Source organism: Danio rerio, chromosome 8 (genome assembly GCF_052040795.2).
Source record: "Danio rerio strain M-AB ecotype USA chromosome 8, GRCz13ab, whole genome shotgun sequence".
Lineage (NCBI taxonomy): Eukaryota > Metazoa > Chordata > Actinopteri > Cypriniformes > Danionidae > Danio > Danio rerio.
In genome coordinates this window covers 37,175,376-37,197,308 of record NC_141028.1, presented here as the reverse complement: position 1 = coordinate 37,197,308, position 21,933 = coordinate 37,175,376, and the positions used below count along the sequence as shown (strand labels likewise).

The 21,933-nt window shown below is 33.4% G+C and overlaps 2 protein-coding genes across 8 annotated transcripts in view; one reads left to right on the top strand and one right to left on the bottom strand.

The window, feature by feature from the left end:
- Positions 1-14,904, top strand: part of LOC141375856 (uncharacterized) — a 163,000-nt gene extending 148,096 nt beyond the window's left edge. For 5 of the 7 annotated variants that reach the window (XR_015944771.1, XR_015944770.1, XR_015944767.1 and 2 more), the window contains 6 exons: positions 2,061-2,117; positions 2,259-2,310; positions 4,302-5,003; positions 5,665-5,692; positions 6,355-6,405; positions 7,061-7,111. Coding sequence is in view for 1 of the 7 variants with exons in the window: in XM_088651083.1 (XP_088507209.1) it covers positions 6,355-6,405; positions 7,061-7,111; positions 7,471-7,525; positions 8,932-8,942 (168 nt within the window). In the remaining 6 variants the exon portion in view is untranslated. Of the gene's footprint in view, positions 1-2,060; positions 2,118-2,258; positions 2,311-4,301; positions 5,004-5,664; positions 5,693-6,354; positions 6,406-7,060; positions 7,112-7,470; positions 7,526-8,931; positions 8,988-14,806 lie in introns of those variants that run through there. The other 2 variants (XR_015944772.1, XM_088651083.1) reach the window with 2 other exon arrangements.
- LOC141375848 (E3 ubiquitin-protein ligase RBBP6-like) overlaps positions 1-18,101 on the bottom strand; it is a 45,629-nt gene extending 27,528 nt beyond the window's left edge. The window contains exon 1 of the mRNA XM_087265030.1: positions 17,583-18,101. The gene's annotated coding sequence lies outside the window, so the exon portion shown is untranslated. The remainder of the gene's footprint in view (positions 1-17,582) is intronic.
- Positions 18,102-21,933: the final 3,832 nt, after the last annotated feature.

The window sequence follows — 21,933 nt, the reverse complement described above, 5'->3', positions numbered from 1 at the left end:
CACTGCTAAGTGCTGTTCAAACTTCCCACGCTGCTCCTGAAAGATCACTCTGTTCCACAAACTGAATGTTGTTTACTACTTTATTAGTCACAACCTGCAGGTTCTGTTCACTGAAGCAGACGCGCGCGTATGGCAAGCCGTTTTAGCATTTAAACCTTTGTTCTGACTATCCATAAATATATGTAATTCATATTTAATTAAATTCATTTAGAGATATCTCTAATTATATTTTGACTAGTCGAATTATAATTATGACTAGTCAAAATATAATTAGAGATATCTCTAAATATATTTATGGATAGTCAGATCAAAGGTTTAAATGTTAAAACGGCTTGCCATACGCACGCGTCTATCATAGTCCGCCCTTTGTAGTAACAGCTCACGGTCAGCTCATGTCATGTGTGATTTTGCGGCCGCCAATACATCATATGAAGACAGAATGATATTTTAAGGTGAATTGTACCTTATAAATACAGTATGTGACTCTTTCAACACCATTAGGAGGTATCCCTGTCGCTGTGCAAAGTATGTAAATCACTGTGAAGACTTTAAAACTTAGTATGTGTGACCCAGTATGCGTGTCAAAAAGCGGACGAGTCTAAAGCAATTACTGTACAACCGAAATGTTGCCAGACGTCTGATTTTGAGAGGATGGGCCATCCTCTATTTCAACTCCACTCATCTTGGTTTGCTAACATTACTGCTGCTGCAATCTGAACTCACGTGCGACAGCAGGTGGAACGTAGCTCACGTGCAAACAGCTCAACTAATAAGAGAAAACGGACGTCATATCGTAATCATATCGTCATAACGCCACGATGCATATCGAGACATTTTTGCATCGCAATAAATCGTACAACGATAAATCGTTACACCCCTATCATATATTATTATTATCATTGTATTTAAATTGTCAGAAAATGTCACCATGTATAAAAAGCATGCAGATTTTTTCCTTTCCTTCTTTACTTTTTTTAACTAAACAGCATGCTTTAATTGGTGAAGTGCTTGTAAGTTTTGAAATAACCTGCACTGAATTGAGCGGACTGTAGTGTAGTATTTGCCGTAGATCAAAATGAGTGAACAAGTGGATTTGGCAATCACAAGAGAAAAAGAGGAGAGGGTGCATCTTTATTGAGGCATGTTTCATGTATTCACTCCTTCAAACAGACCCATGATGAGGAGAATGAGAGTATAGAAGACGTTATGGTAATGTTATGTGCAAGCTAGCATTAACCAGGTGGAGGATGCTAATGGCAGTGCAGACTGGATTCATTGTGTGTCTGAGGGCATACTCGCACTGTACAGTTGCCATGAACCAGGCTGAAGCATGCTTTTCCCCCCTTCCGTCTCCCCCTACGGCCTGCACTCACATTGCATTCGTGCCTGGGCAGTCTTATGTCAACGAACGTGCTGTTCAGTAAGCGCTCTCGCAAAGCACAGTGGAGAATAGTAATAAATACCTTTTAAAATATATATTTTAGTACTGCTTCAGTTAACTTGAACAAGTGTACTTATACCATCAATTTTCATTTTCATAAGAAAATTTTCATTTTCTTAAAAAATAAGTTAAATCTTTGTAGACTATATATATATATATATATATATATATATATATATATATATATATATATATATATATATATATATATAATTTATTTAAAAAATGTGGGCAATATATTATAGATTTGTTTTGAAAAAAATGTATTCTATTCTTATTTTTTTTAATACAGACCTCTTGAGTTCTTAATCCGGGCCTGACACTATCAAATAGTAAAGTATTAGATAATTGTTTTGGGCCAGTTTCCTGTACAGTGTACTTTTTGTGCACTATTAAACCAACATAATGAATTTTTTCAATGATTTAGTTTCTTCTGTATCAGTTTTCACTGTCCAGAAAAGTTTGTGATGCATACTCTGTGGAGTCAGTGTTCATGTGTTGACAGAACTGTTTTTATTTGGCAGAGTTACAATTTTAATCTTGTATAAAAAAAAGTACCTTGTGTTTAATTTTAAAACATTGTTCTGCACGATATCACAACATACAATTGTAATTTTAGAGTGTGTCATGTGGAGGAGTTGACCTTCTCTCCTGTAACAAACATGAAAAAGCAAAGGTAGGGTATATTGGATTTTATTTTAAAAATTGGCATATTTTGAACCGTATGTAGTATTAAATATAATGTTTAATAATGTCTGTTTAGCACACACTTGAGTTGTTTTAGCTTTATTTTCTGTGTTTTGATTATGTTTTTCAGTCTCCTCATGAGCCATTATCTTTGAATTCTGAACAGAGTGAGCTTCAAAGAGGTTTGTCTATATAATTGTCTTTTAAATGTTGATCTGAAGAGATATTTTCTTATTGTTCCTGTATCTGTGCAGTTATTTTTATATAATAATACATTTAATATGGGTGTAGCGATACATTATTATATTGAGAATCGCAATATAACAATTCAAAGTTTTTTCTTTAGATTAGCCTCTATTCACACGGTGAGTATTATGTGTAACAGGGCTCGAAATTGCGACCATTTTGGTCGCATATGCGCCCGAAAATTAATCGATGCGACCTCATAATATATTTGGGCGCATTAGTGCGACCTGTTTTGATTTTTTTTTTAAAACGTGCTGAATCGCTCTTCCCTGCCGCTATATTGGTTCATATTAGCTGTCAATCACTCAAGGCTATCCACTGTTAGATGACAGGGAGGGAGCTTTTATGTCCACGGGAAATGCAAACGGCTAAAGTGTGAAAACGTAAAGCACACAGGTTTGCAAAGTGCAAACCCCACCTAAAGTTGAGGCGCAGATGAGAGCGATCATGACACGTGGTGAATATTGATCCGCCAGCTGAGATCAATCGAGTACGTGCTTTTCGGAGAAGGTGGTCGAATCTCCATGCGTTGCATTCACTACGTGTTCAGCGCAAATGTCCGCTAAAAGTCAAATCTAATACTGTATCATCGCCAAAGAAGCTCGCCTTTACTAAGTTTACACTGAAACTGCGTCTCATAACAAACAGCGGTATTGCGCCGGTGCTCAACCTGCTCATAAATTGGGTCGGCTGACTCGCCTGCTTTTCCACAAACACAGAAAAATGAAGATCAGCTCAGACTGAACATTTAAATTGACACAAACTGAAACCAAAACTTTTAAATAGTGATAGAAGTGAGACTTTATTTACTTTCTTTTGCCTATTCTTTCATGAGATGTATATATTTTTTTTATTTAGTTACTGATGACTGTTTTGCAGCTTTCAGCCTTGAATTTAATATTTTATTATAATCTTTTGTTTGTTTTGCAGCTGAAATATTATTTATTAAACTGACATGCATATATATGCTGTTTAGCAGTACAAAAAAAATATTTCTTACTGCAATGCTTCATTTTTGTTTGATGCAAACTATACATTTATTTTTCAGAAAGTAACAGACTTTTTATAGCAGATAACTTGCATTCAAGCACATTCAAGGCAGCATGATAATGACAAATGTAATTCATTGTTACTATTATTGTCATTTTCATCATCATTAATATTCTAGAATTTTAATACATACACATTTTGGAATTATTGCACACAAATATCAATGTCATCTCTAAATTTTTTGTGGTGCTCCTAAATTTTTTCTGGTGCTCCTAAATTTTTGAAGTTGGGAGCACCGGTGCTACCAAGTAAAAAAGTTAATTTCGAGCCCTGTGTAAGATTAAACGTTTACACCGTTGCAGTATAAACTACTGTTGTTAAATGATGAAAATAATGCAAGTTGAAATCTGATGATGACAAATGCCTGGTTATACCAGTGAAAATGATCTATTTGCATGTGGACCATAAGAGAGTGCAAGCATACATCTAACACTCATCTTCAGAATTTTGAATTTGTATTCTGATGTCATCTCTGTCCTGTGCATTAAAGACCAATTTAAAGTTTAACATGCCAGATCTATGCAAAATTGAGCATTTTAACCATTACTAGGCCTACATATTATAATAATATTGTTTTTTACCACATTTGAGAAATAACAAATATTACTAATATTTAAAGCTTTTTTTTTATAGCTTACAATATTGAGATATCAAGAGAAACAATGTCAAGTTTGCTGACCTATCAATAGGCTATTGTTTTAATATCTGTGTGTTTGCTCATGGTTTATGAGGACCAAGTATGTCTACTGAATGTGACTTAGCAGTAGGCTATTGTTTTGTTAAATCTGTTTATTCATGGTTTATGAGGACATGGTTTGTTATGCGAGACTTAAAGCTTTTAATGTTTTCTTAATCTTTCTTTGCTTCTCTCTTTCAGCGCCTCCATGAGCCTGTGGCTTTAACCAACACAAACAGAGCTGTCTTCTACAGAGGTTTGTTAATTATTTTGTCATGCTAATTTGACACTCCTTAAAGGGATAGTTCATCCAAAAAGTGCAATTGTCTCATTATTTGATCCCCCTTTACTTGTCTCAAACCATTATTGGGATATTTCTTCTGTTAAAGACAAAAGAAGATACTTAGAAAAAATATGGAAACCTGTAACCATAGACTTCCATATTATTTGTGTTTTCTGTTGTGGAAGTCAATGATTGCAGGTTTTCTTCTTCCATCAAAATATCTTGTTTTTGTTGTTTAACAGAAGTAATAAACCCTTAAAGGTTTGGAACACTTGAGGGTAAATTAATAGTGAGTAAATATAAATTTTTGTGTGAATCATCCCTTTAAGTGCTAAAATGACAGTTTCATATTTCTACTACATTCAACGTAGCAGTCCTGTGTGTTTAGTCATGGTTTATGAGGACCAAGTATGTCTATTTTATGTGAGTTAGCAGCAAGCTATTGTTATATCAAATATGTGTGTTTACTCATAGTTTATGAGGACATGATTGGTTATGGAAGACTTGAAGCTTTCAGTAAGTGAATGTCATGTTTTCTTCATCTTTCTTTGCTTCTCTCTTTCGGTACCTCCATGAGCCCGTCGCTTGGACAAACACAAACAGAGTTGTTTTCTACAGAGGTTTGTTAATTCTTTTGTCAAGCTATTTTGACACTCCTTAAAGGCATAGTTCACCCAAAAATGAACATTTACTCACTATTAATTTACCCTCAAGTGTTTCAAACCTTTATGGGTTTCTTTTTTTCTGTTTAATAAAACAAATGAGATACTTTGAAAAAAGATGGAAACATGTATCCATTGACTTACATAATAGAAAACACAAATAATATGAAAGTCAATGGTTACAGGTTTCCATCGTTTTTCAAAGTATCTTCTTTTGTGTTTAACAGAAAAAAGAAACCCTTAAAGGTTTGGAACACTTGAGGGTAAATTAATAGTGAGTAAATGTTAATTTTTGTGTGAATCATCCCTTTAAGTGCTAAAATGACAGTTACATATTTCTGCTAAATGCAGTGTAGCAGTCCTGTGTGATTAGTCATGGTTTATGAGGACCAAGTATGTCTATTAGATGTGACTTAGCAGTAGGATATTGTTTTAATAAATCTGTGTGTTTACTCATGGTTTATGAGGACACAGTATGTGTAGGTTTACATGGTGCTAGCAGTAGACTATTATAACATGTGTTTCTTCATGGTTTATGAGGGCATTTTTTGTTATGCGAGACTTCAAACAGTTAGTAAACAAATGTTACATTTTCTTTATCTTTGTTTCTCTCTTTCAGTACCTCTATGAGCTCGTCACTTTGAGAGGTTTGTTAATTATTTTGTCAAACTATTTTGACACTTTTTAAAAGGATAGTTCTCCCAAAAAGTACAATTGTGTCATCATTTGCTCACCCTTTAATTGTCTCAAACCTTTTTGGGGTTATTTATTCTGTTAAAGACAAAAGAAAATACTTACAAATAATATGGGAGTGAATGATTACAGGTTTCCATCTTTTCTTGTTTTCTACCATGAAAGTCAATGATTGCAGATTTTCTTCCACCAAATGTCTTGTTTTTGTTTTTTATCAGAAGAAATAAACACGTAAAGGTTTGGAACCCTTGAGGGTAAATTGTTAGTGAGTAAATGTTCGTTTTTGGGTGAATCATCCCTTTAAGTGCTAAAATAACAGTTTCATATTTCTGCTAAATGCAGTGTAGCAGTCCTGTGTGTTTTGTCATGGTTTATGAGGACCAAGTATGTCTATTGGATGTGACTTAGCAGTAGGATATTGTTTTAATAAATCTGTGTGTTTACTCATGGTTTATGAGGACACTGTATGTAGAATGCAATGTTAGCAGTAGACTATTGTTTTATAACGTGTGTGTTTCTTCATGGTTTATGAGGACATGATTGGTTAAACAAGACTTAAAGCTTTCAGTAAGCGAATCTCATGTTTTCTTCATCTTTCTTTACTTTTCTTTTTCAGCACCTCCATAAGCCAGTCGCTTTGACAAACACAGAGTTGTCTTCTACAGAGGTTTGTTAATTCTTTTGTCAAGCTATTTTGATACTTCTTGAAAGGATAGTTTTACCCAAAAATGAACATTTACTCACTATTAGTTTACCCTCAAGTGTTCCAAACCTTTATGGTTTTCTTTTTTCTGTTTAACAAAACAAATAAGATACTTTGAAATAAGATAGAAACCTCTAACCATTGACTTCCATAGTAGTAAAAAACAAGTAATATAAAAGTCAATGGTTACAGGTTTCCATCGTTTTTCAAAGTATGTTTTGTTTTTAACAAAAGAAATAAACCCTTAAAGGTTTGGAACACTCGAGGGTAAATTAATAGTGAGTAAATGTTAATTTTTAGGTGAACCATCCCTTTAAGTGCTAAAATGACAGTTTCCTATTTCTGCTAAATGCAGGTTAGCAGTCCTGTGTGTTTAGTCATGGTTTATGAGGACCAAGTATGTCTATTAGATGTGACTTAGCAGTAGACTATTGTTTTATTAAATCTGTGTGTTTCTTCATGGTTCATAAGGACACAGTATGTGTAGGTTGACATAGTGCTAGCAGTAGACAATCATAACGTGTGTTTCTTCGTAATTTGTAAGGGCATGATTTGTTATGCGTGACTTAAAGTAATTTAACAATGTTAAAAAAATCTCATCTTTGCTTCTCTTTTTCAGTACCTCCCTAAGCCCGTCACTTTGACCAACACAGAGTTGTTTTCTACAGAGGTTTGTTTATTCTTTTGTCATGTTATTTTGACACTCCTTAAAGGGATAGTTCACCCAACAGTACAATTGTGTCCTCATTTGCCTACCCTTTACTTGTTTCTTTATTTGTTCTGTTAAAGACAAAACAAAATACTTTTAAAAAGATGTAAACCTGTAATTCATAGTAAGTAAATGTTCATTTTTGGGTGAACCATCCCTTTAAGTGCTAAAATGACAGTTTCTTAATTAGACTAAATGCAGTGTAGCAATCCTGTGTGTTTAGTCATGGTTTATGAGGACATGATTGGTTTTGTGAGACTTAAAGCTTTCAGTAAGCGAATGTCATGTTTCCTTCATCTTTCTTTGCTTCTCTCTTTCAGTACCTCCATGACCCAGTCACTTTGTCAAACACAAACAAAGCTGTCTTCTACAGAGGTTAGTTAATTCTTTTGTAATGCTATTTTGACACTCCTTAAAGGGATAGTTCACCCAAACAGTACAATTGTGTCATCATTTGCTCACCCTTTACTTGTTTTAAATCTTTATGGGTTTATTTTTTCTGTTGAACACAAAAGAAGATACTTTGAAAAAAGATGGAAACTTGTAACCATTGACTTCCATATTATTTGTGTTTTCTATTATGGAAGTCATTAGCCCCTTTCACACAGTGATACCGGTAAATATCTGGAAAATTTCCGGAAAGACTTTACCGGTATATTCAAAAAAGCGCTGTTCACACAGGCGAGGACGTTACGGAAATTTTCCGGAAAAGAGCATTCACACATCCATTCCAAAATACCGGTAAATTCTGACAACATTCACCACAAATGAGCTTTAAACGGCTGCGCTTGTATTTGTAAACATTTGACTAAATTACAAACTCTGTGGATGATCAATATTGTGAACAACTTTCGCAGGATCACTTTCGCATGTCGAGATGTTCATAATATGTGCATGTGCAAAGCTTGAAGGTAAACAAACAACGGCTTATCATAAGCATCTCATCGATGATTATTTACACAGTTATCATTAAGAAGAACATATAAACGTGATCTGACTAACTTCTAGCAGCTAAATGTGTCTGGAAAAATATTCAAAGGCTTTTATCCTCACAAACCGCGCGGACGTAAATGCGTCTGACTGTTGTGATTGGCTAAAGCAGACGTCTCACGTCAGCACGTTCTAGACGTGCACGCGCTTATTACGGGAATCTTCCTTTTGCATTCACACAGCGCAGCATTCCGGCACATTGCCGGTAATGTTACAACTTCTCTTTCCGGAAAATAGCCAGAACGAATTTACCGGTATTTTCAAAAAGGACCTGTTCACACATACAACCTTTCCGGAAAATTGCCGGCAATTTTCCGGAAAGGTCTGTATGTGTGAAAGGGGCTATTGATTGCAGGTTTTCTTCTTCCATCATAATATCTTGTTTTTGTTGTTTATCAGAAGAAATAAGCACATAAAAGTTTGGAACACTTGAGGGTAAATTCATAGTGAGTAAATGTTCATTTTTGAGTGAACCATCCCTTTAAATGCTAAAATTACAGTTTCCTTTTTCAGCTAAATGCAATGTAGCGGTCCTGTGTGTTTAGTCATGGTTTATGAAGACACAGTATGTCTATTTAATGTGACTTAGCAGTAGGATGTTGTTTTATGGAAACTGCGTGTTTCTTCATGGTTTATGAGGACACAGTATGTGTAGTTTTACATGGTGCTAGCAGTAGACTATTATAACGTGTGTTTCTTCATGGTTTATGAGGGCATGGTTTGTTGTGCAAAACTTAAAACAGTAAGTAAACGAATGGTAAATTTTCTTTATCTTTGCTTCTCTCTTTCAGTACCTTCATGAGTCCGTCACTTTGACAAACACAAACAGAGTTGTCTTCTACAGAGGTTTGTTAATTCTTTTGTAATGCTATTTTGACACTCCCTAAATGGATAGTTCACCCAAACGGTACAAATGTGTCATTATTTGCTTACATTTTACTTGTTTCAAACCATTTTGGGTTATTTCTTCTGTTAAAGACAAAAGAAAGTACTTTAAAAAAAGATGTAAACCTGTAACCATAGACTTCCATAGTAGAAAACACAAATAATATGAAAGTCAATATTCATTGGTTTTCAAAGTATCTTTTGTGTTTAATAGAAGAAATAAACCCATAAAGGTTTGGAACACGTGAGGGTAAATTAATAGAGTAAATGTTAATTTTTGGATGAACTACCCCTTTAAGTGCTAAAATAACAGTTTCCTATCACTGCTAAATGCAGTGTAGCAGTCCTGCGTGTTTAGTCATGGTTTATAAGGACCAAGTATGTCTATTAGATGTGACTTAGCAGTAGACTATTGTTTTATTAAATCTGTGTATTTCTTCAGGGTTCATGAGGACATGATTGGTTATGCGAGCCTTAAAGCTTTCAGTAGTTTTCTTCATCTTTCTTTGCTTCTCGCTTTTAGTACCTATATGAGCCTGTCACTTTGACAAACACAAAGACTTGTCTTCTACAGAGGTTTTTGTAATTGTTTTGTCAAGCTATTTTGGTACTTTAAACCAATCATGTCCTCATAAACCATGAAGAAGCACACATTATAAAACAACAGTCTTCTGTTAACATTGTAAAACTACACATACTGTGTCCTCATAAACCATGAAGAAACACAGATTTAATAAAAAAAACATTGTACTGCTAAGTCACATCCAATAGTCATACTTGGTCCTCATAAACCATGACTAAACACACAGGACTGCTACACTGCATTTAGCAGAAATAGGAAACTGTAATTTTAGCACTTAAAGGGATGATTCACCCAAAAATTAACATTTACTCACCATTAATTTACCCTCAAGTGTTCCAAACCTTTATGGGTTTCTTTTTTTCTGTTTGACAAAACAAATAAGATACTTTGAAAAAAGATGGATACCTCTAACCATTGACTTTCATATTATTTTTGATTTCTATTATGGAAGTCATTGATTGCAGGTTTTCTTCTTCTGTCAAAATATCTAGTTTGTTTGTAGGTTTGGAACACTTGAGGGTAAATTAATAGTGAGTAAATGTTCATTTTTGGGTGATCAATCTCTCTGAGTGTTAAAATGACAGTTTCCTATTTTTACTAAATGCAATTTAGCAGTCCTGTGTGTTTAGTCAGGGTTTATGAGGACCAAGTATGTCTATTGGATGTGAGTTAGCAACAGGCTATTGTTTTATTAAATCTGTGTGTTTACTCATGGTTTATGAGGACACAGTATGTGTAAGTTTACATAGTGCTAGCAGTTGACTTATAACTTGTTTCTTCATGGTTTATAAGGGCATGGTTTGTTATGCGTGACTTAAAAAGTCCCTTCAAGTGCTAAAATTACAGTTTCCTATTTCTGCTAAATGCAGTGTAGCAGTCCTGTGTGTTTAGTCATGGTTTACGAGGACCAAGTATGTCTATTGAATGTGACTTAGCAGTAGACTATTGTTTTATTAAATCTGTGTGTTTCTTCATGGTTCATGAGGACACAGTATGTGTAGGTTTACAATGTTACCAGTAGACTTATTTCATAACGTTTGTTTCTTCATGGTTTATGAGGACATGATTGGTTTTGTGAGACTTAAAGCTTTCAGTAAGCGAATGTCATGTTTTCTTCATCTTTCTTTACTTCTCTCCTTCAGCACCTCCATAAGCCAGTCGCTTTGTCAAACACAAACAGAGTTGTCTTCTACAGAGGTTTGTTAATTATTTTGTCAAGCTATTTTGACGCTCCTTAAAGGGCTAGTTCACCCAAAAGTACAATTGTGTCATCATTTGCTCACCATTTGCTTGTTTTAAATTTTTATGGGTTTATTTTTTCTGTTAAACACAAAAGAAGATACTTTGAAATAAGGTGGAAACCTGTAACCATTGACTTCCATATTTTTTGTGTTTTCTATTGTGGAAGTCAATGATTGCAGGTTTTCTTCTTCAATCAAAATATCTTGTTTTGTTTTTTATCAGAAGAAATAAACCCTTAAAGGTTTGGAACACTTGAGGGTAAATTCATAGTAAGGAAATTTTTGGGTGAACCATCACTTTAAGTGCTAAAATGACAGTTTCCTATTTTTACTAAATGCAGGTTAGCAGTCCTTTGAGTTTAGTCATGGTTTATGAGGACCAAGTATGTCTATTGGATGTGACTTACCAGCAGGCTATTGTTTTATTAAATCTGTGTGTTTCTTCATGGTTTATAAGGACATGATTGGTTTGCGAGACATAAAGCTTTCATTAAGCCAATGACATGTCTTCTCAGGGCTCGAAATTAACTTTTTTACTTGGTAGCACCGGTGCTCCCAACTTCAAATATTTAGGAGCACCAAAAAATTTTTAGGAGCACCAGAAAAAATTTAGGAGCACCCACCAAAAATGAATGAGCACCGCTGCAAATTGTTTTTTAAGGGATTTATTGTATTTTAAAACAACATTAATAGGACTAACAAAAACCAGAAACAACTATCTAACTAATGCTGCGAAGACATTGATATTTGTGTGCAATAATTCCAAAATGAATGTCTAATAATTAGGCCATAGAATATTAATGATGATGAAAATGACAATAATAGTAACAATGAATTCCATTTCTCATTATGATACTGCCTTGAATGTGCATGAATGTAGGTTATCTGCTATTAAAAGTCTGTTACTTTATGAAAAATAATTGTATAGTTTGCATCAAACAAAAATGAAGCATTGCAGTAAGAAATATTAATTTTGTACTGCTGTTTTTATATGCATGTCAATTTAATAAATAATATTTCTGCTACAAAACAAACAAAAGATTATAATAAATCATTCAATTCAATGATGAAAGCTGCAAAGCAGTCATCAGTAAATAAAAAAAAAAATAATATATACCTTAAAAAAGAATAGACAAAAGAAAGAAAGTAAAGTCTCGCTTCTATCACTCTTTTAAAGTTTTGGTTTCAGTTTGTGTCAATTTAAAGGTTCAGTCTGAGATGATCTTCATTTTTCTGTGTTTGTGGAAAAGCAGGCGAGTCAGCCGACCCAATTAATAAGTAGGCAGCGCAAGATTCTTGCGCTAACCATCGGCGCAAATCCGGTCTTTGTTATGAGCCGCAGTTTCAGTGTAAACTTAGTAAAGGCGAGCTTCTTTGGCGATGATATGTACAGTATTAGATTTGACTTTCAGCGGACATTTGCGCTGAACACGCAGTGAAAGCGACGCATGGAGATTCGGGCACCTTCTCCAAGAAGCGCGTACTCGATTGATCACAGCTGGCGGATCATTATTCACCACGTGACGTGTCATGATCGCTTTCATCTGCGCCTCAACTTAGGTGGGGTTTTCAAACTTGTGAGCTTTAAGTTTTTACTCTTCAGCCGTTTGCATTTCCTGTGGTCATAAAAGCTCCTTCCCTGTCATCTGACAGCGCAATACCTTGAGTGAATGACAGCTAATATGAACCAATATAGAGGCAGGGAAGAGCGATTCAGCATGTTTTTAGAAAAAACCAAAACAGGTCGCACTACAACCATTATCTGCAGTCGCACTAATGCGCCCAAATATATTATGAGGTCGCATAGATTAATTTTCGGGCGCATATGCGACCAAAATGGTCGCAATTTCGAGCCCTGCTTCTTAATCTTTCTGTGCTTCTTTCTTTCAGTATCTCAATGAGCTCGTCACTTTGACAAACACAAACAGAGCTGTCTTCTACAGAGGTTTGTTAATTTTTTGTCAAGCTATTTTGACAGTCGTTAAAGGGATAGTTTACCCAAAAATGACAATTGTTTCATCATTTGCTCATCCTTTACTTGTTCTAAACCTTATGGGTTTAATTCTTCTGTTAAAGACAAAAGAAAATACTTTAAAAAAAAAAGATGGAAACCTGTAACCATAGATTTCCATAATAGAAAATACCAATAATATGAAAGTCAATGGTTACAGGTTTTCATCAGTTTTCAAAGTATCTTTTGTGTTTAACAGAAGAAATAAACCCATAAAAGTTTGGAACACTTGAGGGTAAATTAATAGTAAGTAAATGTTAATTTTTGGGTGAACCATCACTTTAAGTGCAAAATTGACAGTTTCCTATTTTTACTAAATGCAGGTTAGCAGTCCTGTATGTTTAGTCATGGTTTATGAGAACTAAGTATGTCTATTGGATGTGACTTAGCAGTAGGTTGTTGTTTTATTAAATCTGTGTGTTTCTTCATGGTATATGAGGACACAGTATGTGTAGGTTTACAATGGTTTACATAGTGCTAGCAGTAGACTATTATAACATGTTTCTTCATGGTTTATGAGGGGAGAGTAAAGGAGTACACCCAAAAACGACAATTGTGTCATCATTTGCTCACCCTTTACTTGTTTTAAATCTTTATGGGTTTATTTTTCTGTTAAACACAAAAGAAGATGGAAACCTGTAACCATTGACTTTCATATTTTTTGTGTTTTCTATTATGAAAGTCAATGATTGCAGGTTTTCTTCTTCCATCAAAATATCTTGTTTTTGTTGTTTATCAGAAGAAATAAACCCTTAAAGGGTTGGAATGCTTTGGGGTATATTAATAGCAAGTACATTTTCATTTTTGGATGAACCATCCTTTTAAGTGCTAAAGTAACAGTTTCCTATTTCTGCTAAATGCAGGTTAGCAGTCCTGTGTGTTTATTCATGGTTTATGAGGACCAAGTATGTCTATTGGATGTGACTTAGCAGTAGACTATTGTTTTATTAAATCTGTGTGTTTCTTCATGGTTCATGAGGACACAGTATGTGTAGGTTTACAATGTTACCAGTAGACTGTTATTTTATAACGTGTGTGTTTCTTCATGGTTTATGAGGACATGATTGGTTTTGCAAGACTTAAAGCTTTCAGTAAGTGAATTTCATGTTTTCTTCATCTTTCTTTACTTCTCTCTTTCAGCACCTCTATAAGTCAGTCACTTTGACAAACACAAACAGAGCTGTCTTCTACAGAGGTTTGTTAATTCTTTTGTAATGCTATTTTGACACTCCTTAAAAGGATAGTTCACCCAAAAATGACAATTTTGTCATCATTTGCTCATCCTTCACTTCCTTCAATCTGTGTTTCTTCATGGTTTATGAGGACACAGTATGTGTAGGTTTACATGGTGCTAGCAGTAGACTATTATAACATGTGTTTCTTCATGGTTTATGAGGGCATGGTTTGTTATGCGAGACTTTAAAAGTAAGTAAACGAATGTTGAATTTTCTTTATCTTTGCTTTTCTGTTTCAGTACCTCCATGAGCCAGTCGCTTTGACCAACACAGAGTTGTTTTTTACAGAGGTTTGTTAATTCTTTTGTCAAGAATTAACAAACCTCTGTAGAAAACAACTCTGTGACTGGCTCATACCCAAAAATGACAAATGTGTCATCATTTGCACACCCTTTATGGGTTTATTTTTTCTGTTAAACACAAAAGAAGATGGAAGATGAAAACCTGTACTCATTGACTTCCATATTTTTGGTGTTTTTATTTTGGAAGTCAATGATTGCAGGTTTTCTTCTTCCATCAAAATACCTTGTTTTTCGTTTAACAGAAAAAATAAACTTGTAAAGTAGAAAAGTCCAATAGTAGGAAAAATAATAACATGGAAGTCAATGAGTGCACGTTTTAATTTATTAAGAAAATAAACTAATAATAATTAAAATAATTAAATAATTTAAATAAGTGAATAATAATGTCTCTCTCACTTTTTCCCTTCAGGAAATAACAGGTGAATCTTGACAGAAATCCAGGAAGCCAGACAGTGATGGTGGTGATGTTAAGAATTTCTGTCAATAACAATGCAGGAAGAAACTAAGTAACTAAAATTACTTTAAAAATAATGTGCATTTTAGGCCTTTTTTATTTTAAGCAAATTTTAAGCATGATCTAAAGGGTTGAGTTTATTTTCTTAATGAGTTATAGGTGTATTTTGAGAATAAACCAATCAGAGTCTCATCTCCCATTCCCTTTAATAGCCTTGCATCGTGCCATAAGCGCATTTGCTATTTACATGACGTAAAGTAAGTTTAAGTGGAAAAACTGAGCATTTCACAAGCAAACAGTTAACAGTTATTTTTAACAGAAAACTGTTAAACAGAGCATCTACCGCGCGAGAATGAGAGATAAATGATCTACTTTCACTTTCGCTCTTGGTGGATAGGAAAATCTTTACGCACAGACATCAGTTAGCCTAATAATAATAATTAGTTGCGTTTGTTAAGCGCAAGTATTTGTTTCAAAACTATTTCTAAATGCAGTTCTAATTTTCAGCAAATGAATAAATGAACAATAATAACTAAGTGTTGTCATAAACCTGAGTTATATCCTAAAAAACATGTTGCCCGCATATGGTCTAAAACCTGCAGGTGGGCAAATCTAAGCTTTTTTTTAATAAAACAAATATAAATATGGATATAATAATTATTACTGCTAATAATAACATACAAAAGCAAATTGTTATGAATAAAAACTATTGCGTCGTAGAGTGATAAACAGTGTTTGTTATTTTAAAGTGATAGGACTAAGATGGTCAATAAATAAGCTTTTTATTTACCTATTAATTCACAGTTTTAATTTACATTTTGTTGATTATATTTTACTCTTACTTTTACCTATTAAAAATCTTATTTTTTTCTTATTATTACTCTTATTTTACTTTTATTATATTTATATTTTACTATTATGTTATTTTGTCTCAATTACTGTACATTAATAGCAAATTAATATTTAAGTAGGCCTAATTATTTATTTAAAAACATTACCAGCGAAATACTGAGAAACGGTCTGGCGCTATTTTTATATACAGGCCTATCATAATTTTAAAGAAAGCTGCAAGGTGTGCTACATTATTTTAAATTATTTTTTCTGTCTGTTACTTGAAGTTCAGTGCGTGTGCCTGTGCGCTGAGAGACAAGGCAATATTGACAAAATATTGAATTTTGTTTTTTATATTGCATTGCATTAATTTGCAGAGATGTTTTATAGTTTATACAGGCCTAAAATAAACGCTTTGGTACAGAGTTATTATTTTAAAACAAACCTGTGTTTGTAATGATAGATGTAGGTGTCACAAAATTCTTTTTAAATCAGTGTTTTTATTAATATGATTATTATTTATTGTGGACAACACTTAATAAATACTGAAATGTCCTTAATACACACCTTATTTTTTTATCAATTACAGTGCTTCCCGCTAGGGCTGCTCTATTATGGGAAAAATCATAATCACGATTTTTTTGGTCATTATTTTAATCACAATTATTCAAAATGATTATCAGTTCAAGTCAAAATTATTAGGGCTCCTGTGAAATTATTATTATTATTTTTTATAAATATTTCCCAAATGATGTTTAACAGATTCAGGAATTTTTCACAGTATTTCCTATAATATTTTTTCCTTTGGAGGAAGTCTTATTTGTTTTATTTCAGCTAAAATAAAAGCAGGTTTAAATATTTTGAAATCTATTTTATGGTCAATATTAATAGCTCCCTTAAGCAAAATAGTTTTTGATGGTCAGCAGAAGAAATTACTGGTATACAATGACTTGCCCAATTATCCTAATTAAGCCTTTGAATCGTACTTTAATCTGAATGCTTGTATTTTGAAAAATATCTAGTAAAATATGTGCTGTCATCATAACAAAGATGAATGAAATCAGTTATAAAAAATTAGTTATTAAAACTATTATGTTTAGAAATGGGTTAAAAAAAATCTTCTTTCCATTAATCAGAAATTGGGGGGGGAAAGTAGGGCTAATAATTTAGATTTCAACTGTATTCATTTATTTTCCTCCCTGCAAAGGAAAGGGAAATATGTACAATAGAATAAAAATATGAAACAAACTGTGCTTTAAGCATCTTCACTGTAAAAAAAAAAAAACTTTGATTATAGCTACTAAAGTCCTTCAGACAAGAACAGTGAGGGATTGTCTTCTTTTGTTGTTTGATTAATGGTAAAAACAGTCGGCAGCAGGAATATCACGCACTTTCACTTTAAGAGCAGTACGGTTCTGATTTATGGTTTCTCTTTCACATGTCTTTTGATTCTCAACTAGTTTGTTTATTACTTAAATGAGAGTTAATATGAATAATCACTGAACATCGCGTTTTGATACCTATTTGACCATTAAAATGCTCACATTAAGATAACTTTAGATGTGTGTGCTTTGCTCTGAGCACACAGTGTGCGAATATGTGTGTGCCGCATACACAAACCATGCGGTCTCATTCATGCTTTTAAAACATGAATGATTCGAATGTACATCAATGAATGATGCACATGCCGTGCTGCAAAATTACAATGCATGCTTTTAGTAATATTCACGTGAAACTGAGCTTTGCAGAGCAACAAATGTGTACAACTGAAAAGAGGACGATATATGATGCAACAATCGTTTTATCTCGATTAATGATTTTCATATTCGTTTGAAGCCATAATCAAAATCGAATTTTCGATTAATTGCATAGCCCTACTTCCCGTATGTTTATAATATACTTGCGAAGGTAGCAGGCCCGGCGCCAGGATATCATAACTGAGGAGGCATTTTAATCCCATGACTAATTTTGGTCCCTCTTGTTCCTTTCATTTAGGCTATTTATTCACATTAATTATTACTTTGCATTACTGCCTAAGTTACTGACTCAAGGCAGTAATATACTTTTTTATAGTAATAATGATATGCAGTTTTGCTATTATTGATTTTATACCATTTATCAACGCAGACAGATCATGGTTCATTGCCAAACGAGTGCTTTATATCAAATATTATTATCCTTATATGGGCCTATAATAGGCCTATAAAGGTTTAAAGTTTTAGGTAAAGACGTCAAACTATGCCCATACATGCAAGCTAATCCACGGTTAGACTATTCTATAACCGGTAAATAAATATAGTAAAATCAGCATTACTGAATCACGCTTCACAAAACCTTAACCAACCAAAATCAGTGTTAGGAAAAAGTTAAATGTTACAATCAAATGTCATTAAAAAAAATTTATTAAGTTACATTTTAAGGCATTAGTACGGAGACTCGGAAGGGACGTGATGGTGAAGAAAAAAATTGGGTGGAAGAAAAAAAAACTGAGTGGGAGAAAAAAAAAGGATGGTAGAAAAAAAACAGTGATAGGAATATATATATATATATATTTTTAAGTTTTTGTTCCCTCACAAAGATGTTTTGCGTTATCCACACTTCCTGTTCACTTCATACCTGTCAACCCTCCTGTATTTTACCATTCTATCCCTCTATCATGCTATTGTTAAGTATTTTCCCATATTTCTCATATATTTTTATTTTTGAAAGCATTCTGAAACAAATATAAAAATGTCTGCATTTACTTTCTTTCCATTAAAAGCTGTGGGTTGATCATCGCCCTTCATATGCAACCTCTGAATCAGGGAATGATAAACTGATCCCAGATCAACTTCTGTACATGCCATTTAAAGAGGAGCTAAAGTGCAGGATTCAGATCTGTGTTTAAACAGACAAATATACTTAACAATATGTAAACATGTTCGTCCTGTGTGTTTTATTTTAAACACAACTCATTTTCTCTTAAATGAGCACAAACAGTTACTTAAGTAATGGAATACTTTCATTATAGATCTGTGCATTCTTAAATTGACACCTCTGATATGAAATAAAAGAAAATGAGAGATTCATTTGCTGCTCATCACTTGTTTGATAACAGAGGTGTCGCTTTAAATGGTGTGTATAGAAGCTGATCTGGGATCAGTTTATCATACCTAGCACATCCGTATACATGCATTCGCTAATTCACAGGTTGCATATGAAGAGCGATGATCGACCCACAGCTTTAATGGAAAGAAAGAGAAATATGGGAGAATCACAGCAAAAACGGAAGGCTTGGGAGAATCCTGGTAAAACAGGAGGGTTGACATGTATGAAGTGAACAGGAAGTGTTTGTGGAAAAACAGTTTTGCGAGAACGCAAAACATCTGCGAGGGAACGCAAAAACTTCCAAAAGAGGATTTTTAAATAAAAATATAGTCAAGGTAAAATGTTCAAAAACTAGGTCTGAGTCACTCCTTTTCTTCCGCCGTCTCATTAACACACCTTTATTAAATTACAATAATTAACAAATTGCACAAACAAACAGTAATATTTAAGAGTAAACTAATGAGCTATTTAAAAGTACACTTTAAAGAAAACCACATTTATAAGAGAGACTGTGCCTTAAAGCATATACTGCTCTGTCACACTGCTTTTATTTATTATTTTAGGTTTGTTTATGAATGAATTATTTAAGTTAAATATTTCATGTATGTGGTTTAATATTTAATTGGTCATTAAATCAAATGAAGAAGCTAGCTACTTTATTTTTTGACACTTCAACCGATCAATAAACAAAGAAATGAACAACCACAGATTATTTTATTCTCTCTGTAAAGTATTTAGATACTTAGACTATACTAAATAATTAGACTATTCTATATAGTTTTTAACATTGTTTGGGCTCAGTTGGGATTATTTGTTAATGAACTGCCACTCATCTTTCCATTAAACATTTTGATATTAAAATTATGTTTTAACTTTATGTCTCCAAGATTGCATTGTAATTTTCTAAGTTAAACTAAACTAGTTAAACTAGACAATTAAAATATGCTGTAAAAAAGTTTAGGTTGATAACTATTTTATTTTGGCTGGAAATGATTTACTGCTGGTTTTATCTGACCAGAGAACAACACAATGTTGGAATTGACGTAGTAGCATTGTGTAAAGTGCGATATGAGACAGCATATTTAATCCTTGCACTATTTTAAGTGAATGCATATGTATTCCACCGACTCCAAAATTAGGAGTTAAGAGTCTCATCCAAAAAACCCAGAACCGAACATCCCTAATCGACGCCCCATTGATGTTTCTTTGAACATCAGGTGCCATTATTAACTGTTTATCAAGTTAAATTTCAAACTGAACCTATAACTGTTTTTGATTAATTCAAAGTATAGCCCAGACTATTTTTTTCCTTTTCAAAAGCAGAAGCAGTATAGCCTAAACAGGACAGTTTTACAAATGTACAGATAAGCATTTTTATAACTGAACATCACAAAAGGCCTACAAGAATTTTCAGTCCATTTTTATATACAGGCCTATTATAATTTTAAAGAAAACTGCTAGGTGGGCTATATTATTTTAAATCTAGCCTATATTATTTTTATTAATTTCCTCTGTATCTGTCACTTGCGATTCAATGCACATGTGCTGAGCGAGACGAGAAATAAGGCAATATTGACCATTTTTTATAGGCCACTATAGTATATAATAGTTTGTTTTTACATATAGTATTGCATTAATTTGCATTGACGTTTTGTAGTTTGTAGAGGCCTAAAATGAATGCCTCGATTTGGAGTTATTTAAAACATAATCCTGCGTTTTTAACATTCTTTAAACCAATGTTTTTTATTATTATTATTTAATGTGAATAACTTTTAATTAAAAATTGTAATGTATTTATTACACCACCTTATTGGGAAAAAAAAACGATCAATTACAGTGCTTCCCGCAGGTTTGAAATATAGGACTTGCAGCATTGAAACACCATTTACCCACATCACATAGTTAACTATGCGACAGACAAAACTTAATTGCATTTTTAATAATAATTGTATTTATTATGACACTTTTTCTTTTAATGGGTTAAAGTAAAAAAAAAAAAAAAGAATGTTACAAAAGAAAGAAATGCTTTATGCTATTTAGGAGCAATGTGCAGCCACTGACAGGTAAAATTCGCTTTTCTCTCACAAGTTAAAAAAGCAAATTAGGCTTGCCACGATAGACGGTGTTGACGGTGATACCGGTTTTAAGACGCAACACCGGTGACATCACGTTTTTACCGTGACACCGTCCTCACATTTGTTTTTTCTAAGTATTCGTTTTATTTATTTATTTTTTTATTAAATATTTATTTTAATTAAATGGAAAATAGAATTCGTAATAATTTACTTAAGGCCAGAGCATGCTTTATAATTAAAATCTGAACATAGTAATGCGTCATATTTCATTTATCACGTGAGAATAAATATGCAAGGCATACTCTCATTTTAAAAATCACGCGACCATCATCTCACAGTGTTTAATAATAAATATCTTATTTTTATTAAAACAAGAATGATGTAGCAATGCCGCGCCATCGACAAGCCAACTGCAGAGAAACAAAGCAATCATCACGGCAACTGAAGTGAGCACTTTTTCCGAAGTTCAGCTCTTCTTTTTTGCACTTTATGCATTTCATGTAAAAAAATAAAAGATGAATATGCCTACAAGAATGTAACCTGTGTGCGCGCGTCTTTTATCACTGAGGCCGCTGTCTTTAAAAACCGAAAGTTGCTTCATCTGTCTGGAAATATTTCGGCTTTTAATAAATGAAAAGTTAATTTAGGTGAGCCAATATTAAAAATTGCTATAAAGTAACTGTGAAGTGCGGCTACACATCGAATCTGAGGTCTGATCTCATCTCTCTCTCGCTATCATTCAGACATCGAAACGCCACACAGGTCAAGTCGCAAAACTGAGGCTGGTACCAGCTGACAGGTAGAACAGCTGAAGCCTTTGCGAAATCTTTCAAAATACAGCGCTGAAATTAACAGGCACAAATATCTTTGAGCCAGAAAGTCACGCCTTATCTGTCAAAACGCAATTCGAGCCAATAGGAGTTGTGTAGCCTATTAATTATATTAATTCTAATAAAATGAAAACCAAATTAAACTATTCATTGCATTTTTCGATTGATAAAAATATACGTAAACGAAAAAAAATCAAACGGTGGCTAGTTTGTATTAATGTGTCTTAAAATTAATAAAAATATGCTCAGCCTATTTAAG